Source organism: Heteronotia binoei, chromosome 11 (genome assembly GCF_032191835.1).
Source record: "Heteronotia binoei isolate CCM8104 ecotype False Entrance Well chromosome 11, APGP_CSIRO_Hbin_v1, whole genome shotgun sequence".
Lineage (NCBI taxonomy): Eukaryota > Metazoa > Chordata > Lepidosauria > Squamata > Gekkonidae > Heteronotia > Heteronotia binoei.
In genome coordinates, this window is record NC_083233.1 from 24,854,421 (window position 1) to 24,876,062 (window position 21,642).

The following is a 21,642-nucleotide window of genomic DNA, read 5'->3' on the forward strand; positions in this document are numbered from 1 at the left end:
GCTTTAAAGAATAAAATGGTAAGTCCAAAAAGATTGCGACAGAATTGAGTACCGTATGTTCACAACGTTTATACTTACAATGACCCAACATTAGAAATGTCAGGAACTTTAATGTATTTGCGGACCAAAATCAAAAGTATTTAAGTAATTTGCTCTTAACGATGTAAGATCTATTTAGCAATCTTACAGATAGAAATTTTTTTACTAGTTACAATTTTCTAGCTAATACTGATGACTTCTTTCACTTATTTTTAAGCTCGTGTTAGCCAAAATGTAATTGTTTATGTATAGATGAACCACTGTGGTATTTCTATCTTATCCTACCTTTTTCTATGTTTATTTATATAGTTACAGAAATATAAATATATATAAACTGCAGATGGCAAGCAGTGCCTTAGAAGCTGCATTCCATTCTGTGCGGAGAGAGACGGGGAAAACGCCTCTTCCAATGCTGTGTTGCCTAAAATGTCCTTTAGAATTATTTTGCCCATATGGAGATTTAATAATAACAATAATAATATTTAATTTATATCCCGCCCTCCCCGCCGAAGCAGGCTCAGGGCGGCTCACAACGTAAAAACTTCAACAATTAAAGCAATGCATATTAGAAATCATACCTACATATTATAAATCATACATTATAAATCAAATATTATAAATCATACATTAAAACCATCTAAGTTGATTTGGAGCTAAAATCTTGATGTTACGCAGCTTACAGTTTTTCCGTGGCAATGATATTCCTTCTACAGTAAATTCCTTCTTAAGGAAAGGCCAGCTGAAAAAGAGTGGTCTTGCAGGCCCTGCGGAACTGGGCAAGGCTCCGCAAGGCTGCACCTCCTCTGGCAATTGGGGGCCTAGAATCGAGAAGGCCCTTTCTCTGGTGACTTTCAGTTTGGCCTCCCTCGGCCCAGTACCCTCTGGGGAATATATGGGGAGATGTATGTATGTATATTTGTTCAATGAATTGAGAATCACTAAAATCATAGTCACCTTAATGGGTTAACAGTCTGCTGTTACAAACCCCGTACCTGCAATATGAAGTGAAACTGTCTGTACACAGGTTAACACCCTCATCTGCAGGGGAACAACAAAAGAAGATCTGCTCCCCAACAAAGGGAGATGGAGACCATCTTCAACTTCAACACTGCCAACGGTCCAGGTTCTCAGGGAAAGTCCACAGTTCCCTTATTGCACCAACTCCACCAAGCTCCGTTCTGTTCTACCTACCTGGGTTCGACTTCTCCAGTGACTGAAAGCAAGGTCCCTCCGCGGGGGTCATTGGGCGCATCTCCCAAAAGGCCTCGGGGTGGCGGGCCACTAGCTGGCATTGGTCCACGTTGCATGGGAGCCCTTGGGTCTGGCATTGGTACTGTCAAAAAGGCAACAAAAAGGGGGGAACCATGGGTATCTCGAGGCCAACAGAAGTTCAGCACTGCTTAGGTTGAGATGCATGAGTGTCATGCACACACTCCACTCAGAGATAAGCATGCTGTGGGAAGAAACCACAGTGTGCCTGATGAAAAATTGTCCACAGCCCTGTAGTTCATCTGCCAGGGCTCATTTTCTCCGAGATACCATTTCTGCCTGCTCCAGAACAGTCAGGATCAAGAACAGCGGGGGAGACACAAACAGGAACTTGGCAGAGATGCTTCCTAGAAGACCCTTTGCACCCTGCGCGTTTTGTATGCCCTATTACTTGCGTAGCCCCAATAATGGACCTGTCCAAGCCACGTATCTTTTCACAGCAGTTATCCACAGATACAACCGCAGAATGCTGCCTTATAGTGAGTCAGTCCCTCTACTTCAGTACTGATTCCTCTAACTGGCAGCTGTCAGGCTGAGCCTGCCATGGTTTTTTTCTTCAGAACTATGTTAAGTTTTGTTTCTCTAGTACAGGGCTGTCAAACATGCAGTTCAGGGCCAAATCAGGCCCCCAGAGGGTTTCCTATCAGGCCCCTGAGCAACTGGCTGTCATTTGCTTCCTTCTGTTTAACAGCTTGCTTTGTAGGGCTTGCTCAATTGCACAGGAGCTACAGAAAAAAACCTCTATTTTCTCCACTGGATGAGGCTCCTCCCTTGGGGAGGAGGGGAGAGCTTGCTTTGCCAGGCTCTCTCAATTGTACAGCAGAGCTACTGAGCCAAGCCTCTCTTCCTTCTATTGGCTGAGGTGCCCCTCCCCCATCCCCTGGGGAAGGAAGGAAAGAGCCAGAGCTTCCTTTGCCCAGTTCCCTGGATCCCATGGGAGAAATACAAAGGAAGCATCTTTAAGACCAATGAGTGCTAACATTTTAAACATGTTTTAATTTTTTAAAAATACATATTTGCGTTTATCTGTGTCCTTCATAAAATTTATCTCTCTGCTACCTAATCTTAAATAGGTACACACACGGCCCATCCTAACATGATCTAGCCCAGCAAGGTCTCATTTATGTCAGATCCAGCCCTTATAACAAATGAGTTTAACACCCCTGCTCTAGTGTTTGCATGGAGTGCTTGCACCTCGTTAAGTGTTTGCAGGAGGAGGATGGAAGACAGAGACCTTGTTATACATATATCGTTGCTGTAACCAGCTTGCTTATGTAGGTGCTACAGTAACGGGCCAGTGGACCTGAGAATGCAACTGTAGTCTTGGACAGTGTCCCCTCTAAGCTGAGTTAGTGTGAGCTAGCTCACAGTTTTTTGGCCTCTAGCTTATATATTTTTGTCTTGGCTCGAGAGAAAACAGCCCCAGAGCAAACTAATTTATGCAGCAGCTCGCAATTTTAACGCTGGTAGCTCACGAAGTAGGATTTTTGCTCACAAGACTCCACAGCTTAGAGGGAGCATTGCTCTTTGAGGCAAAAAGCCTCGGAAGATGCTTCGCACCTTGAAGTACAAACCGCTATGGGGACCAATGGACCCAGGGAGTGGGGATAATGTCAACCTGCGTTTTTTTGCTGTGTATAATTGTAACCCCTTTGCCTATCGAATAGTTCCTGGCAATGGCTTTCTAGCAGAATGTTATCTCTTGTATCTGACGCGAATAAATCCTAACCGTATTCGTATGAGAATGGGATATGTGGAATTGATAACTGGCAGAATCTTACAGCAGCATACCTTCAAGACTGCTGGTAGAGGTCTCTCCCTGCAAATATGCCGGCAAAAAAGGCGTGGACTTTACTTCCTGTCCTCCTCCTTAACCACAGCTGTCCCCCCAAAATTTAGATAACCAGCTACTGGGAGAGGACTGGGCGCCAGCTTTTGTTCACTGTAACACATGCCTACCTTTCATAACTGCTGAATTTGTATTATTCCTCCTCCTTTTGCTACACAGCACCATTGGTGTATGCGGCGCTTCACGAAGAACATGATGTACTTAAAGAACAGAGCAAACCTGCCCTACAAGTCTTATAGTCTAAAATTCCAACACAAAGCAAGATAGAAAGCAGTTTCAAATTCTCGAGGTTTGGAATCTGTGCCCAGGTACAAAACACCTTGTAAGAAGTGACCCCAGACCTGGCTGAAGTGTGCAGGAGGTGACTGGAAGGCCAAAGAGTGAACCTGTGAAGGCCCAGTGTGGGGAAACTGTTCCCTGGAATGGTCTACCCCCTCTATCCACAACCAAAAGGGGCTTGCCCTTTTCCCCCCAGAAGCAGCTCCTTCTTGGAAACCACGATGTTCTTTTTTTCCAAGCAACACCATCCCAAAGTCCTTGCCTTGTGTATTCCATGCAAAGGACAAACAAGCAGGAAGAGCCAGTAACAGCTAATGGTACCTTGAACTCGCTCAATAGAGGCAGGCCTGGCAGGTCCCACAGGAGAGAGCTGCATGTTCCCTGGCCGCACAGCAGGAAGAGAGGGAAAAAGAGCAGTCACATCAGTAGGAGATGCACTCATCGGACGCACGTGTGCCCACACTCCACTCACACTCTGATAAGAACATCTCATCCATTACACTTCCGGCTCTTATGGAAAGAGAGAGGCCCCCCCCCTCTGGAATCTGATTCCATATTTCAGGGAGGTGGTCTCAACTACAAAAGGCTGAGACTTTTTTCTAAGTGTTCTTCCAGCAAAAGTATTCTGTTTTAAGCCTGAAAGGAACTGGTGGTGTGTGATCTTTACAAGCCCTGAACTTTATAAGCATTGCTCTTGTTGGTTTGCTGTGATCTATTTGCATCTTATGCTGCTCTGAGGGATGGGTGTGTTCTGCTGAAAAAAGATGGGTGGCAAACATAATAGACTACATCATCATGGTAGGCAGCAGGGGGGCAGTAAAATTCCATCGTGGTGCCATGGTCAGAGCATTAGACTAGAACCTGGGAGACCCAGGTTTGAATCCCCACTCTGCCAGGGAAGCGTGCTGGGTGACCTTGAGCCAGTAACACACACACACACACACAGCCTAACCTACCTTTCAAGGTTGGTGTGAAGATAAAACAGAGGAGAGGAGAACTATGTAAGCTGCTCTTGGTTCCCATTGGGAAGAGAGGCAGGGTAGAAAATGAAGTAAGCAAAGAAAGAAAGAAAATAAACACTAACCAGGTGCCTGATTGCTTCTTCTCACAATGATGATGTCAGGGTGCTACAGCGGAAGGGCATTATGCAAAAGCGCTGAACGAATACTGGTGAATGCTGGGAATAAAGCACTTACTGGATAGAAAGCCTGCAAGGCGTCACCAGATATAAACCCTTCTCCAGTGGTTCAGATGGAATGGCAAGCCACCATTTGCCTTGTATGTGAGCAAGCCTGGGAGATCACTAGGGCTAACTTGCTCCCCTCTCCTGTATATAGCCAGATTATTAGATATTTCTGCATTTACAGCAAACTATGGTTTGTACTTGCCCTGTGAACCAGAACACCAAACAGTGGTTTGTATTCACATTAGAATTCTGGTCTACATGAACTCTAATTTGTCAGTTTAGACTGCAAGGAGAAATGTGGTTTATTGCAAACCTGGGAATGCTTAATTACTCAGCCATGTGTGCAGAAAGGAGGGACAGCATGAACCTGGATCCCCTAGACTCATTTATATGAGGTAACCATTTAATCTAAACCAAACCAAAGACTGGGCCATTCTGCTAATAGCTGCTTGTGGACTACAGTCTGATATTACTGTCTTTTCCTTTCTCTTCCTTGTGTCCCACTACCCAGGGAGACATAACAAAGGCTCCACAGTGGAGACTTCTCCATTGCTGTGCCTGATCACTGGGATGCCTTATACTGGGACACCCCATTTTTGTGCTATCAACAAAAAGTCATTCTGTTTTCTCAAACACCTAGAAAAAGGGACCACGGTGGAGAGAAGAACTGAATTAAATTCTTCTGGTCAACCAGTGGGACACACATAGCCATATCGCTAAATAAGTATTTGAAAAAAACATTGCTGCGCTTAAGACGTCCATTATAGGAATGATTAATGTTGTACTTCTGCGTAGAGTTTTGACTCTCAAACTGGCCTAGAGAGAATTGCTTCCTGACCCCAAAGTGGTGATCAGCATTTCCCTGGGAGTGTAAGAAGGGGCCACGAGAACTCAGAACTGATGCAACCTTTCTTGTCCTCCTCCTCATGATTGCCTAAGAAGTCACATGGAAAGTAGAACAGGCTCCCTCCCCTGGCTCCCAACAAGGCCAAAATGTAGAAAACCAAAGAGCAGTCTAGCAAACATGCCCAGGATATCTTGAGTGCAGAAATGAAGACCCAGCCACAAATCCCCGCTTGACATCAAAACTAAGCCTGGAGCCCTGTGCACATTTACACAGTGAGATTTATACCTATGTAAAGATGTACAGTAGTCAGGCTGCAAATCACTCTCTCAGTCAGCTGTTAGGAAAGCAAAATGGGAATGCAAAGCAGCACCATCAGGGCCAGATTTGGTGCCCAAAGTCCAGTGCCCTTGCTCACAGGTTTGGCAAAGGGGCCCTAAAAGCAGCCTGTAGCTTTGTATTTGAAGCGTATGATATAGTGTGTGTGTGTGGGGGGGGGGGGGGAGTTGGGAGATGCATATTAAGTCCTGCATCACAGATCACCTGACTGCATCACTAGCCATTACACCCTGGGGTGGGGGGGATCTCAACTCAAACTCCAGATCTACAGAATGTTGCAGCTCCATTACTATCAGGAGATAGGTGGAGTATACATATTTCACCCATTCCACATGCTTTCTTCATTGGCCACCCATCAGGTAGCAGGTTCAATTCAAGGTCCTGGTTATCGTGCACAGAACCCTTCCTGGCCTTAGGCCTCCCTGTCTGTAAGATCTCCTCGCCTGCCATGCTCCACTGCAACAGCTTCACCTGTCTGACCAAAGCCTTCTGAAGGTGCCATCCAGCAAATGAGTCTGCTGTTGTTGCCCCCCTCCCACCTCTGGAATGGCTTGCCTGAGGCAGTCAGCTCCCATGCTTCAGTCATTTTGCAAACTATATGGCAGAACTATTCAGGAGGGCATTTTTATAAAGGTAAAAGGGCAATACAAAAGGGCTTGATTACAGCTCTCCACTGGTGGAACCAATTGCCAGAGGAGGTGCGGGCCTTGCGGAGCTTTGCCCAGTTCCGCAAGGCGTGCAAGACTACTCTCTTTCAGCTGACTTTTACTTAACGTGGAATCTACTGTAGAAGGAATACCGTTGCCATGGAAAAACGAAGATGGGTAACATCGAGGTTTTAGCACCAAACTAATTTGATGGTTTTAATGTATGATAATAACATGTATATATGATTTGTCATATGTTTTGTAAGCACTTTGTTGTAACTGTTGAAATGTTGTATATTATGCTATGCTATGTGAGCCGCCCTGAGTCTGCTTCGGCAGGGAGGGCGGAATACAAATTAAATATTATTATTATTAATAAGGTGAAAGGATGGTTCAGGAAGGGGAGAACAGGACTGTTGTCTATGTCACTGTATATACTATATCAGGGGTGGCCAAACTTGCTTTAACGTAAGAGCCACATGGAATAAACGTCAGATGTTTGAGAGTCGCAAGACATAAACATCAGATGTTTGAAAGTCGCAAGACATAAACATCAGATGTTTGAGAGCCGCAAGACATAAACATCAGTTTTTTGAAAGCACCAAGACAGGAAGGAAAGGAAGGAAGGAAGGAAGGAAGGAAGGAAGGAAGGAAGGAAGGAAGGAAGGAAGGAAGGAAGGAAGGAAGGAAGGAAGGAAGGAAGGAAGGAAGGAAGGAAGGAAGGCAAGACATGGGGAGGAAGGAGAGATGGGAAAAAAGCAACTTTAAAGACATTCTCCAAGCCGTTGGCTATCTTGGCTTGGAGAAGTGATTTAAAGAGACAAATGCCTTCTCCAAGCTGGCTGATGGGGTGGGGGGGGGGTGGGCTTCAAGAGCCACACAATATGTGTGAAAGAGCCACAGTTTGGCCACCCCTGTACTATATATTATCTTTTTGGTGCATGTCTTACCTGGCTCTTGCTGCATTACTTTCAACATTTGTCATTCCATTGAGATCACTTGAGATATCATGTCTGCAAATTCCACCCCCGCCCCCGCATTTCTAATTTTTGTAATCCTTGCCCTGTTTGCATGTTTGATTTTTGTAATCCTAGCCCTACTGCATGTCTTATTAGAATTCTCAAGCTATTTTATTACACTGTTGCACATCATGTTACACTGTTGCAACTGTTTATTACACTGTTGCACTCCACCTTAGTGAGAAATGCAGAATATAGACAAAGTAGATAAATAAAATGGGCTGGCCACTGTTGGGTCTCTGGACAAAAAGGGACTTTGGTCTGAAGCAGGAAAGCAATGCTGCAGAACTAAGGCGGCGTTCTGCAAAAACTAAGTGGAAGAACATGCAGTTACATCTCCGGCTCTTTCCCGCTCTCTTATGTGAACATACACACAAGCACACTCACACACACTTTTCCTGGGCTTCCATCACCAGAACAAAGCAAGCCCCGTTACCTTGCACGAAAAGGAGGAGGGGAAAAAAAGCACTGCCAGGGCACCCTCTGCTGGAGAAACAAAAGAAAGCAGGTGCCACGCTGCTCAAGCGCTACCCGAATGACTGTGGAGCCCAACCAAACAGTGTTTTCCCTGCTTTCTGCAGCACATGCAAAGTACCTGATGGAGCATTACTGGGGAAAGCATCACTCTCATTGTCCACTAAGCGCAAAGAGAAATGGAGGGACAGAGTCACAGAGAGCATGAAAGCGGGTTATATGCCATTAAACAGGGGGAGGATCCATATTTTATTCAAAGGAACTGCCCTGCCCCACTCCCAGTTTGTGACTCCCTCTCCACCCAGAACTTATCCATGCCCCCACTTAGAAACCAGGAGCCTTCCTGGGACATGCTTTCTAACCAGGATCTGACCATCATTTGTTTTACCTTGCCCGCGTTCCATGAGCATTGGCCCGCCTCCTGGCATGCCCCCTGCGGAAGAGAGAATTGTTTCAGTATCCAGATGGCTTTGGGTAGGTTACAGGGCACAGAAAAAGGGCAGAAAAATCATCCAAAGCAAACCTGCCACAAAACTTAGCAGCACTGGCAAACAGCAACCAAATCCTACATAGACTTCTTCCATTCCATCCTTCGTAGCTTGATGCCTTCCCACTTGAGCTAGCATCACAACCCATAGCATCCACCTATGATTATTTACACCATAAATTAAAATTTGTTGGGGTCCATGCTTGCTTAGAAGTCATACATCCCAAAGTGAACTGTTTAGCTTTAACCTTTGATTTCCGGGGGTGTGCGATGGGAGGGTACAGTTGAATCATCAGAGGTGAGGGAGAACATTCAGCCTATATTCAGGTAACCCCTTCTTTGTTGCTCTTTCACACTTCCAGGCTGAACTCAAGAAAAGAACACAGACGTTGGGCTTAATCTAGGATTAGCACACCAGCCAACTGAGAGTCAAACATTGTCAGTTACTTGCCTGTTAATGGGCTGCAGTCCAATACTGCATGAAGCCAGGAATGCCACTGGGCATGGGTGGCAGCTTCTGCTGCTATTATTATTATGGTGCCGTTTGTTATTAAGGGCAGGAAGGCATCCCACCAGTCCTATGGCAGTCAGGGGCAAATCTAGCTGTGAAAAGATATCTGCTACTTTATTTTTGTAATTAGCCTATCAAAAACTTCTGGTGACTGATGTATGTCCTTTGTTGTTCTAAGAAAGATGGACACCTTAAGAATAGTTGTCCCATTATCTAACCAGTCCATGACCAGACCTGTTTTGACTATGAAGCACCCCGAGTCTTTTAAAGCAACTGCATTCAGAGACAATGAAATTCAGTACTTTGCCTTTGTTCTTATTCAGCTGCTTACACAGCTTTCCATTGCCCTGCTCATAACATTTGATTTATTATTCAATTCATCTGCCTGATACATTACAGATCAGGAGGCAATCATGCAATATTTGTTTATTACTGTTACTGCTTTTAAAAAAAATTATTAGGGCAACTGCTTATATTGCCCTGCTGTTTTAAAAACTGTGATAACTCCTGAAGGGGAAAGACAAATGATCTACAACCACCTCGCACCTTCTTACTTCCGCAGTTCTTGCTGTTTTTCTTTCTGATAGTAAAATTCCCTTCTGCTGCAAGAACAAGGCTCATGTTCCTACACCTGTCACTAAGGAGCCTCACCTGCAGCTTCATCTTTCCTCAGAACAGTGCAAGGAAAGGAAAGGGTTAGGTTAACCCAGGGGTGGGGAACAGTGGCTCTCCAGATGTTTTTTGCCTACAACTTCCATCAGCCCCAGCCATTGGCCATACTGGCTGAGGCTGATGGGAGTTGTAGGCAAAAAACATCTGGAGAGCCACTGTTCCCCATCCCTGGGCTAACCCTTCAAATTCTGTTCACTTCTGTAGTTCAAAACCAAGATCCTTCTTTGTTGAACTTTTTTTTTAAAAAAAACCTGCTTTTAAAGGACATGTCTTGGCTTCTTTAAAAGCTTGCAAAGCAAGGAACACGGATTCAAAACAAACAAGTGAGGGTGAGCCACTGAACATCCTCTTCTCTCTTGCATGCACAGCCCCATGGCATATTGAGGCTGCATGAGTGTAGTACTTACATTTTATGGGCTCTACCCATCCTCTGACTCCTTAAATCTACTGAACCACAACGCTGCTGCATCCAGTCTTGGCCAAACAAAGCTCTTCTGTCATGCAGTTTATTATCACTCTATACTTGCATAAAGATCCCTACAGGCCCTTTGGTCCAAACTGACACCTATAAGCTCAAGGAGAAATGCTGGACAAGAAACACAGGGGAACTCACCACCTGGAGCCATAGGGCCAGGGCCGGGTACAGAGGTGGGCATCTGACCTGGGGCTGGTACTCCCCCTGGCATAGAAGGCTGCATCAGAGGAGGGGCTCCATTGACATGCATGCCACCCTGCTTGGGAAAAGAGAGTACACTGAAGCTAAGGTCTCAGGCAGAAGAAAAACATGGCTTTACATCCTGTCACTTCAGGCAGAGGCTGGCATGATGAAACAAACACATCTTCCACACAGAAAAGCAGCATGACAGGAAGAAAGCTAGGTTAGATCCCTTCTCCCCAACACCTAGCTGAAGTTCACTTGTGGCTTATGAGGAATCAAAACTAAGGATTATTAAAATCCATTAAGAAACCTGATCACAATACATGGAGAATTGCAAAGTCACATGCAAAGCTGAAGAACAAGACAGCAATTTTCTCAAACCCCCCCCCCCAGCTCCATAAGAGAATGTCCCATCATGTTAACGTAGTCTGTTGCAAGTTCTGAGATCCTATAGCAACCAGAGCTGTCCATCAACAAATATTCCAGATGTGCATAACAGACCAACACACGTGCCTTTCCTTTCTGCTGGCACCTTACTGATGGAACTGCTTCTCAGAATTAGTTAGCCTACCACCTAGCCTTTTGAGTTCTGGGTGCCTGGCAAAACCTGCACTTTGTGGCTGGTTTCTCCTGATCCAGTTTGTTGGCTTTGTGACTGGTTTCTCCTAATCCAGTTTCTGTGGCTATTTCTCCCTCCGTTAAAGATATGGTTGTTCAGTGAGAGGAACCATTTTGGTCTCTCCCTTCTATATCGCCTCTTTAAGGGTTTGTTAAATTGTTTTTCCTAATTTACCGTTTGATTTGCTGTTCTCTGCTGACTGGTTCTTCATTCCCTTGCTAATAGGGCTTTAAAATATTTAAGGATCTTTTAACTGCTGTGTTCAATGGTTTTAATGTGGGTTTCTAATTGCACATTGTTTTAATTTTTATGTGGAAGCTTCCTCAAGAGTACTACGCCAGAAACACCGGCAATAAATGTTACGATTAACAACATGCAAAAAATGCAAATTTTTATACTGTCCAGAAACATACTGCTACCAGCATTAACCAAAATCCAACTTGGAAAAAGGTGAACCCTTTGCAAGCACTTTCCAAACAGCAGCAAATAAGATCTGGTTTCCTGCGTGTGGGTCATTACATTGTATGGAGAAATGTTGAATCAGAGGAGTCACTGACTGAAATGGTACAGTCCAGACTCAGCTTTATAACCTCCAGAAGCTCCAAGTTCAAGACTCACTAAGTAGTGCATTAGTAGTGTTCATTATTGTTTTATCAACGCCCTTTTTGTCTGCAAACACAATTACCTCCTTTCTAAGAGATCAAAGGATCAATACATAAAAAGAGATGCAGTTTTGGTTTGGTTGAGGGTTAGATAGGCATTTTTAATGTTTAAATCTGTCATTCTGCATATTTTTTATGCTCATACTTTTTAAGAAATTAGTATTTGTGTGCAAGTGTGTGAATGCATGTGTGTGTGCATGCATGCCTGGAAGTCATGGTTGACTTCTGATAACTCCCTAATGGGGCTTTAGACATTTCAGAGAGGTGGTTTGCTTGCCTGCCTCTGTGTCCTGACCCTGGTATTCCAAAGACTCCCATCCAAGTTCTTGCCAGGGTTGGCCCTGCTTAGCTTCTGAGATCTGATGGGATTGGGTTTGCCTGGGCTATCCAGGTCAGGACACACTCGTACATATTTTGAAAGCTGCCTCAGGTGCATAATTCTTCTAGAAATAAAATTGTCTTCCTCTTGTCAACTCGGAACCAACTGGTAATTGAAACTGTTGCAAAATTTTTATATTTAGCATCCATTTGATGGATGGATTGGTTCCTTGTTATGTTCGATATCATGCCAATAAAGGTTATTGTATTGTATGCAATGTGGATGCTCTTCTAGAAGGAAATTTTATAAAACCACTCAAGATGAGCAAGTGCATAGTATACATACACACAAGTCTTTCTCTTCCACAGAGCTTGCTCGTCAGAAGCATAAAGGGAGCCCAACTGTTCTCCCTATAACCTTCAGATTTCCTAAAGATTAATTTCACCATGCAGCTTTGTAGGTGATCTCATTATTTGATTGGAAAAAAATCAGCTGCAGGTCAGAAATCCCAACGATAAGAACAACCAACCCTTACCCCAGGTCTTAACATTAAAATACAGCACCTGTTTACTTTTGCACAACCACAGTTTGACGCACATACTTGTCACAGATACTTGTGTTAAGAATTAAGGGAAATGATATCTTATGGATGTGCTAAGGGAATCTTTGGTAGCAACGTCAAGCTCTTAACCCCCATCTCCCCCAACCTATAGTTCCCACAATTTTTTGGCTGAGGGTCAAGATGGCTAAAAGGGCATGGAAAATTATTCAAAGTGGCAGAGACAAGACTTGGAACACTCTAACACAACACAAACAGGCTAACAGGCCTATGAAACCTGAATTCAAACTCAGAAGAGCGTAAGAAAATTCCTGCCGGACTACACCAGTAAACAAAAAGCCAGTGGTGGCACAGTGAGAATAAGGAAAGAAAAACAACTGTGCCCACAAAACAGACCTTGTAATTGACTAAGAAAGTGTTTCTATTAAATAAGCATAACAGCATTTAAAAACATTCCCATAATTTTGGGAAAGGAGAAGTAATTTTCATGAGTCACACAGGAAGCATTTATTTATTGTTGCTTTACGAGACACTGGACTTTGAGAATTTGCTATGAAATTATGGGAATTTTTTAAATGCTATTATGCTTATTTAATAGAAACACTTTCTTAGTCAATTACAAGGTCTGTTTTGTGGACTACACCAGTAAGCATCTAGTCCAACAAACTCTTCCACACAGAGCACAGTCACTTGCCACGGGAGGCCATCAAACTGGAAACAGAGGCTTCTTACTATTGGCTGTGGCTGGGATACGGGGACATTCGGTTGGTTCATCTGTGCATTCGGACCAGGTCCAGGCCCAGCTGGTCCAGGACCAGGACCAGGCCCTGGAACTGCTTGTGGATTGCCCGGAATCAGAGAAGGAACAGTGGTCTGGCGATGCAAGATTTTCTAGAGAGAGGGGGAAAAGAGAGAGATGGCACTAAAGAGCTTGCAAAAGCACCACAAAGAAGCTTGAATCATCAAAGTACATTGCTCCACCATGCAACAGCCCCTTCCCCGCCGGTCATGAGCATACCAGAGCGATCTCAGGATCAACAATCCGCATCACCACCTGGGCCTGCAGCAGAGCATAGGCAAGCTGTGGGTTCTGCAGCAGCATGCTCCGAGCCTCCTGAGGGCTGTTCTGGACACACAGCTGGGGAGAGAGATGCACACACAACAGCTAAACTGAAGTTCCAAGTTTCTGGAGTGCTTTCCCCTAGCCCAGGCCTTGACCGTTCAACAGGACATTCCTCCAACCATTGAACAAAACTCAGAAAACAGGAGAGGAAAAACAATTCAGATTCGTAGGAACAGAGATGAATTCTGAAGTGATAAGAGAGCCACACGCCTGAATTAATAAGCCTGAAAGTTTCTCCAGCATTACATTCCCAAATGCCAGCGAAGGCACTCCACCATGCACTTTGCCCAGAAGGCCAAACTCTCACAGGATTGTGGGTAAAGATATACAGAACTTCCATGAACCAGGCAAGGACACTGGGCCATCAAGTTCATGGTAATGCTGGGGACTCGGGTTGCACAGAGGTCTTCCTACAAGCCCTGTTGCTGGAGATCTTTTTACTGGACAAGCTTTCAAACATGTCTTCCCATTCAGCTACTTTCAACTTTGGATGGACCGAATGCAGATTAGTCTCTGCTTTCCTGCTCCACTGACCTTCATCTGCTTCATCAGCTCAAACATCTGCTCGGGAGGAAGGCTGGCAACAGCCCTGCTGATGGACTCGGGAGCATCTTCAGGGTTCACTGGGTCTCCGTAGGGTGACTCAATGATGGGGGCCCCGGTGCCCAAGCCTGGCAGAGAAGAAGGGGAAAAACTTTAGAGCAGGAGGCTTCTTGGGCTTAACTGGTTGCTTGCCTGCTCCATGCCAGAGGCAGCAGGCCACAATGGCTGCCTTTGCCGCCCCATTCCTTAAGGCGTTTGGACTCACTCTTCAGCTCCTCTTTATTCTTCTCGCTGGCTGCGTTGTCCACACGCAGAGCCCTCCCACTGAATTCGCGCCCGTTCAGGTTCCGCATGGCACTGAGGGCTGTTTCTTGGTCTTGGTACTCACAGAAGCCATAGCCTTTTGGTTTGCCTGTCTCTCTGTCATACACCAATCTGGTCAGGAGAGGACGGAAACACTGTCATTCTTACACACAGATAGACAGCAGCAGCAGCAGCCAGAAAAGGGCTCCAATACGTTGCAGCAAAATCCTTTCCCAAACTCTGTGTCACCCACGCCCAGTTGCCCATTCCCAAACTTTGTGCCACCCATGCCCAATTTCACATCCATACAAGTCTCTGGATTGGGGAACTCTTAAGGCTGGTTCTCACCGGAAACTGACGACAGGTCCAACCTCTGAGAAAATGTCCTTTAACTGCTCCTCTGTGGCTTCATAAGGGATATTCCCCACTACAGGAGAGACAGGAGCAGATCATCAGTACAAATGCACAGCCCATAAGCTACACATCAGAAGACATATATTGAGGAAGATGAGAGGCAACAGAACAGGGGCTTTGAGGAATTAAAACTAATGGAATATTCATGGTTTCAAATCAGGCTGCACGTCATAAGCTTAAGAAAATTCTATGTGACATTAAGTATTCTAAAACTAACTGAAAGATCTTTGCTGAACTTGATTTTATGAAACCAAAACAATGATGCAGAAAAACAATAAACTGGCTGGCACCTATGTGCAAATCACCAGTAGGTAAGATACAGTTAAGAGAATATTGAAAGGGGAGATTCTGGGGGCTGGAGCAGGATTTCCAAATTGTACTCCCTTTACTTGATTCCTAAACCAGGATTCCTAAACTTGATTCCTAAACTGTTCTTAACCAGATGGTTTAATGATTCATGAGTCAACAGCTTTTCTTTTAAAAGCAGCTTTTCTATTCATTTTGAACCAATGGCTTCTGAGATTTCCATGCCTCTAATTCAATGAGTCGATCTAAACTTGTTTCTATATTTCTACATACATCAACCCAGAACACTTGGGTTGCTAATAGCTAGTAATGCACTGAAATTTTGCTTGCAACACAGAAACACTGAAGTTTTAGAAGATGGTGATGAAAACGATACAGTGAATAGGAAAATGTTCACTAAAATGACTTCTGCAGGTTGAGACACTTGACTTTCATTTGCCTGCTTTTGGTATATTTCCAGCGGTGCAGTTTCCTTTCGTTGAAGATGAAGAAGCAGACACACATTTTACAACAGTCTAAAAAGCCTACTGACTAATATCTAGACTTTTAACCATCTGCTAATAAAGCAAGCATTCCTCAAGACCACTAGCTCCTTTAAAGAACTACAAGGGTCTCCAAACATGGCGCAATCCTAAGTGTATTTACTTGTAAGCAAACCCTACAGTAATCGAAGGAACTTTCTTCAAAGTAAGCATCCTGGGCAGCTTCTAATGATGGAAGTATTTGTGGCTTTCTTGTATTCATGCACCATTAGCCACATTCTTTCGCAAGAACAACTTTCTGGATCAGACTAAAAGGTCACTTAATATACCACTGAGAAGTCCCGGGATGCAGAGCGGTAGGTTGCAGTACTGCAGTTCAAGCTCTGCTCACAACCTGAGTTCAATCCTGGTGGAAGCTGGGTTCAGGTAGCCAGCTCAAGGTTGACTCTGCCTTCCATCCCTCCAAGGTTGGTAAAATGAGTACCCAGCTTGCTGGGGGTAAAGTGTAGATGACTGGGGAAGGCAATGGCAAACCACCCCGTAAAAAGTCTGCCATGAAACGTCATGATGGGACATCACCCCAGAGTCAGAAATGACTGGTGCTTGTACAGGGGACTACTTTTACCTTTAATATACCATTCCCATTGTTCACAACAGCAGCCAGTCAGATGCTTTGGGGAAGTTCCCAAGCAAGGCATAAAAAGTGATGACCTCCACTGCTTTGCTTTCCTTGCTGCAGCTATTTAATTTCTTCAACCACTGAGCCCACAACAGAAATACAAAGTAGTTTCTAGAAATAGCTAGGGAACAACAAATCCACAAGTCTGTCTTATTTTTAACTAACTGGAAACTATGTCTCCCCCCCCCACCATTTTAAAATTAATTTTAACAATTTCAACACAATAGCACATTCATCAAAATACCTGACCATAATCATAACACACCTGAGCATACAAGCAAACAATCAAGTTTTATGTTAGAAGCTGAATGAAACTTACTGCTCTACATATATCCAATAGGTAAAAAATAAGTGAGCATAAAAGGAACTTCACATTAGCTGCAGCAAACACACAGTTAACAAAACGATTCTCTCCTACAGCTCCATCCCCACACTTACAGAGACAGTAACGGAGCAAACTCAGGTTTCAATTGTTTTATTCACAACTCATCCTTTAGCACTGAACAATGGAATGGACGCAAGACAGATCCCAATTCTTGAGCATCACCTCTAGGCTTAATTTGGAGACTACATTTTAGGGAACAGGCAATGTTAAGAACATAAGAGAAGCCATGTTGGATCAGGCCAATGGCACATCCAGTCCAACACTCTGTGTCACACAGTGGTCAAAAAATTATATATTATATACACACACACACACTGTGGCTAATAGCCACTGATGGACCTCTGCTCTATATTTTTATCTAACCCCTTCTTGAAGCTGGCTATGCTTGTAGATGCCACCACCTCCTGTGGCAGTGAATTCCACATGTTAATCACCCTTTGGGTGAAGAAGTACTTCCTTTTATCCGTTTTAACCCGACTGCTCAGCAATTTCATCGAATGCCCACGAGTTCTTGTATTGTAAGAAAGGGAGAAAAGTACTTCTTTCTCTACTTTCTCCATCCCATGCATAACCTTGTAAACCTCTATCATGTCACCCCGCAGTCGACGTTTCTCCAAGCTAAAGAGTTAAATTTGAAAATATTTGAATGCAGTAATCCAACAAGCACTTATTGCTTCCTGCCCCTTTTAGAGTATCTATCTGCATGATTATGCTTGTGTTAAGGAAAATGTTAAAGGGGACAAAAAATAGGATAGGAAGAAATAAAAGCTAGCTGGTGATGTTTATTTGTCCTCAATGCCAGTAATTTTCATACTGTGTTGCAAAAAAAAACAAAACAAAAAAACAGGGATTCCCAGGAAACCTATCAGACATCTCCTAACAAGATCAGTAATGGCAGACAGCCCTCTCTATGAAAGACAGTTTGCCTATAATTACTGATCTTCCCCTGCAATACAGCTTAAGCACAGTGTCAGGGATGTTCTGAGAAGTACCTGTGGAACAGAGCTACACATGCTAATGCCGAGGAGAACCAACTGATGGAAGAATGTAAAGCTACAACAAGACATTTGCTTTTCCCCTGCAAGCCTCCCTATGTGTGTTTCATCTGGTTCCCCCTCCCCCCACTAAGGGGGAATTATACTACTTATAATTCTGGGGAAGAGGAAAGGTCTGGGAGTTATAAAAGTATTAAACAACCCTTTCAGCACTTCTGCCCTGCCAATGCCCTACCTACACTATACTTGTGTTACAAAGCCAGGATTAAAAGTCATGTTTTCTCAGTACAAATTCCAATGAGGCAGCTGTGTTAGTCTATTTCAGCAATAAACAACAAAAAGTGGCATATTAAAGACAAACATTATTGTAGCATAAGCTTTTAAGGTCCTGAGCCCATGTTGCCACTGCATCTTACAAGCCCACAAAAGCTTATATTACAATAAGTGTGTCTATCTGTAAGATGCTACCAAGTCCTTTTGTATCCTCTAGACCAACATCCATGTCTATTTTCAGCTGACATTAGGAAACACCAAGCTCCTCAGCACCCCAGATGATGTAGAAAAGCTCTCAGAAAGCAGGAACCTTGAAAACCAATACTAGGCATAATGTCACACTGACAATCATTTGTGCATGATCCTCAGTACAGTTCACGGCAGAGGCTCCCACAAAGTCTTTCCTCCTTTCACTGCCCAGCTTCAAGCCTCGGTACATTAGGTATATTAAGAAGCTATTTACTGTATTCTTTAATGTATGTAGCATTAATATTTGGGACTCAGTTATTCAGGTGCATTAGTTTGTCACAGCCCTACAACAGCCACAGTTTTTTTTAAAACCCCATATTACAGAATGTAGAAGGGAGAGCTGCTGACAGCAATTTGCTTAAGGAGCAAGTTTGTGGCAGAAACAAGACTTGAGCCAGTGACCTCTCAAACACAGCTTTTTACCACGTTACAGCAAAAACTTTGCTTTCCTAATAGTCTTCTACATCATCTCTTTGTTCCACCGTCCTAAGCTTTTTAAAAACACCCCTTTCCTCCAAAGATGCACAAGACACACATCTCGCCTGGTTTATTTTATTCTCACAACAGCCCTGTGAGGGAGGTTAGGGTGAGGGGAGTTCCACAGCTGAAGGAAGCTTCAGACAAGGATTCCCCCACCCCTCCTGACCCGACACTCCACCACACTGGCTTACTTCTCTTCAGCCTCCTTCGCCTAGAAACCTTTCCCCATCACGCGATTCCTCGAGAGGCAGAGGAAAAGAAGCGGTGCCTCGAAGCACGGAAGGTGAGGAGGGCACAGGTTAAAAAACCCGAAAGCCTCCATCGTTTCCTAAAGAAGCCTTGCACTTTCCTGCCTTATGGAGACCAGAGGCCTACAGCTTTCCACACAGCACGAGGCCACTGCAGAGCTCCTAGTTTCTATGGAGATAAAGCAGCAGAGGGGTGTGGCGAGGAGCGGCTCTACCCTCCACGGCCGGGGAGGGGGTCGGGGACTGGGAATTGGCTTTGCGCCCTCCCTCTTCCCTCACCGAACACCGAGCGCAGGGACCGATCCACGGCGGGGTCCCGCACCGACAGCCCCGCCATCCTCCTTCTCCGGCGCTTTCGCCCACCGCCGCTTCTGCCGCTCGAGCCACCACACTTCCGGCCCTCAGCCTAAAACTGTCCCTCTTCACTCTGCGTCCAACTTTCTTTTTCTCACTCCCGGAAACGCCATCCCCGAAACGACAGTTCCGCGGCGGCACCGCGCCTGTCTTCTATTCCTCCCGCGCCGCCCTCATCGCTTCCTCTCCCTTGCTGGATTCCCTCCGCTTGAGAGAGATTCCAGAGCCAGCGCGGCTGTTATGTTTGGGAGGATTCCCCCTCATCTCCATTTGTTTTTCTACGTATATTGACTGAAGGAAGGAAAGACCACCGCGACTGTTTACGTGACTAGGGGGGAAACTGCGATGTTTCTAACTGCAGAGACCCTCTTACGTCCCCAGACTCCTCACACTTCAGTCGTTACGCTACTCGCGCAACCAAATGAAACCCAGTGAAGGAGAGCTAGTAGTTCGTCGGTAGCTTGCCCATGACAAAGATGGCAGGTCTAGCGAGTCCTTTATGGGCGGTGGTGGAGCTAGTGACCGACCAACGAGTCAAGGGGCAGAGTGGCATGCTGTTGATGCGCCTGCGCGACGAATGGATGAGTGAAACGGAGGTAGGGGGTTGTATAAAGCCGCATGTACGCGCTCTGTTAACTGCCCAACTTTACGATAGATTAACATTGGCTCTGACTTGATTTTTTTTATATCACTAAGAATCTTTTTCTGCTACTCGCTGTTAGGTGGCTAAGGCAGAACTTGACTCCAAACAAGACATTGGTGATACCAGAAAAACACTTTTTTTGCAGTAAGAGTTGTTCAACAGTGGAATCAGCTATCGAGGGAGGTGGTGGGCTCCCCTTCACTGGCAGTCTTTAAGCAGCGGCTGGACAAACACTCGCCAAGGGTGGCCATACTTGCTTAACATAAGAGCCACATTGAATAAATGTCAGATATTTGAGAGCAGCAAGACGTGAACATCAGATGTTTGAGAGCAGAAGGGCAGGCAAGAAGGCAAATAGATGTGTGGAGGGAGGGAGAGGTGGAAAGAAAGCAACTTTAAATGCATTCTCTAATCCACCAGCTGGCTTGGCTTGGAGAAGTTATTTAAAAAGAGAAATGGCTTCTCATAGCTGGCCAACGGGGCAGCAGGGGCTTTGAGAGCCACACAATATTGGTGAAAGAGCCACAATTTGGCCACCACTGCTCTAGGCTGATGCATTGAGCAGGGGGTTGAACTGGATGGCCCCTGCCAACTCTGTGATTCTGTGAATGGGGAGCATAATCTCCAGATGCATTCAGGAAATGCAGCAGGGCCTTTTTTGAGCTGCAACGCACAGGAATGCAGTTGCGGCTGGCTTGGCGTCAGGAGGTGTGGCCTAATATGGAAATGAGTTCCTGCTGGACTTTTTCTACAAAAAAAGGCCCTTAAGTGCAATAAAAGCTAAGGTTTTTAATGGGGCATAGGTTGCAGGCATTTTTAGCAGAAGGTTATATGGAATTCTATTGTCGTTTTTAAATTTGAATTTGAAAGCAGCCTTGAGCTATGGACAAGGTTAGGTATAAATATTTCAATAAATAAAATAAGCTGACCCATCTGCTTGATGTCTATACCTTGAGAAGTTTTAGAACAATAAACGGTCAGTCCTTGAGCATTTAGAAATGATGGCTGTGATTACTAAAAATCAGCATGGGTTTCTCAAGAACAAGTCATTTCAGACTCAGCTCATCTTTTTTTTTAAATTTGAAAGAGTTACTACATTTCTGGATAAAGGAATGCTGTAGATATAGTTTATTTTGATTTCTGTAAGGCTTTGGATAAGGTTCGACATAATATTCTTGTTGACAAGTTGGCAAAATGTAGTTTGGATCCTTTTACTGTTAGGTGGATCTATAACTGGTTGACAGATCACACCCAAAGAGTGCATGTGAATGGTTCCTCATCCTCTTAGAAAGGAATGACAAATAGAGTACCTCAAGGATCTGCCCTGGGACCTGTTGATTTGGATGAAGGAACAGAGGGAATGCTTATTAAATTTGCAGATGATACTAAATTGGGAGGGGTAGAAGACAGTCAGGATACAGGATGATCTTGACAGGCTGGAAAACTGGGCTAAAACAAATAAAATGAATTTTAATGGGAATAAATGTAAAGAAGGTCAGACCAGAACCAATGGGTTGAAATTAAATCGAAAGAGTTTTTGGCTAAACATTAGGAAGAACTTCCTGACAGCAGTTCCTCAGTGGAACAGGCTTCCTCGGGAGGTGGTGGGCTGTCCTCCTTTGGAGATTTTTAAACAGAGGCTCGATGGCAATGCTGATTCTGTGAACTTAGGCAGATCATGAGAAGGGGGGCAGGAAGGGTTGCAGCAGTGCTTCGTTCTCATGGCCTTTTCT

At 44.6% G+C, this 21,642-nt stretch overlaps 1 protein-coding gene across 2 annotated transcripts in view; it reads right to left on the reverse strand.

Annotated features, from left to right (window-relative positions):
• CSTF2 (cleavage stimulation factor subunit 2) overlaps nucleotides 1-19,317 on the reverse strand; it is a 28,073-nt gene extending 8,756 nt beyond the window's left edge. Inside the window, exons 1-11 of one of the 2 annotated variants that reach the window (XM_060249072.1) lie at nucleotides 19,192-19,317; nucleotides 14,750-14,828; nucleotides 14,364-14,533; nucleotides 14,090-14,226; nucleotides 13,451-13,570; nucleotides 13,165-13,323; nucleotides 10,229-10,346; nucleotides 8,334-8,378; nucleotides 8,067-8,108; nucleotides 3,758-3,817; nucleotides 1,231-1,372 (exon numbers count right to left, since the gene is read on the reverse strand). In XM_060249072.1, coding sequence (XP_060105055.1) covers nucleotides 1,231-1,372; nucleotides 3,758-3,817; nucleotides 8,067-8,108; nucleotides 8,334-8,378; nucleotides 10,229-10,346; nucleotides 13,165-13,323; nucleotides 13,451-13,570; nucleotides 14,090-14,226; nucleotides 14,364-14,533; nucleotides 14,750-14,828; nucleotides 19,192-19,249 — 1,130 coding nt within the window. In that variant the 5' untranslated portion in view covers nucleotides 19,250-19,317. The remainder of the gene's footprint in view (nucleotides 1-1,230; nucleotides 1,373-3,757; nucleotides 3,818-8,066; nucleotides 8,109-8,333; nucleotides 8,379-10,228; nucleotides 10,347-13,164; nucleotides 13,324-13,450; nucleotides 13,571-14,089; nucleotides 14,227-14,363; nucleotides 14,534-14,749; nucleotides 14,829-19,191) is intronic. The other variant, XM_060249074.1, reaches the window with a different exon arrangement.
• Between the last annotated feature and the right edge of the window lie 2,325 nt (nucleotides 19,318-21,642).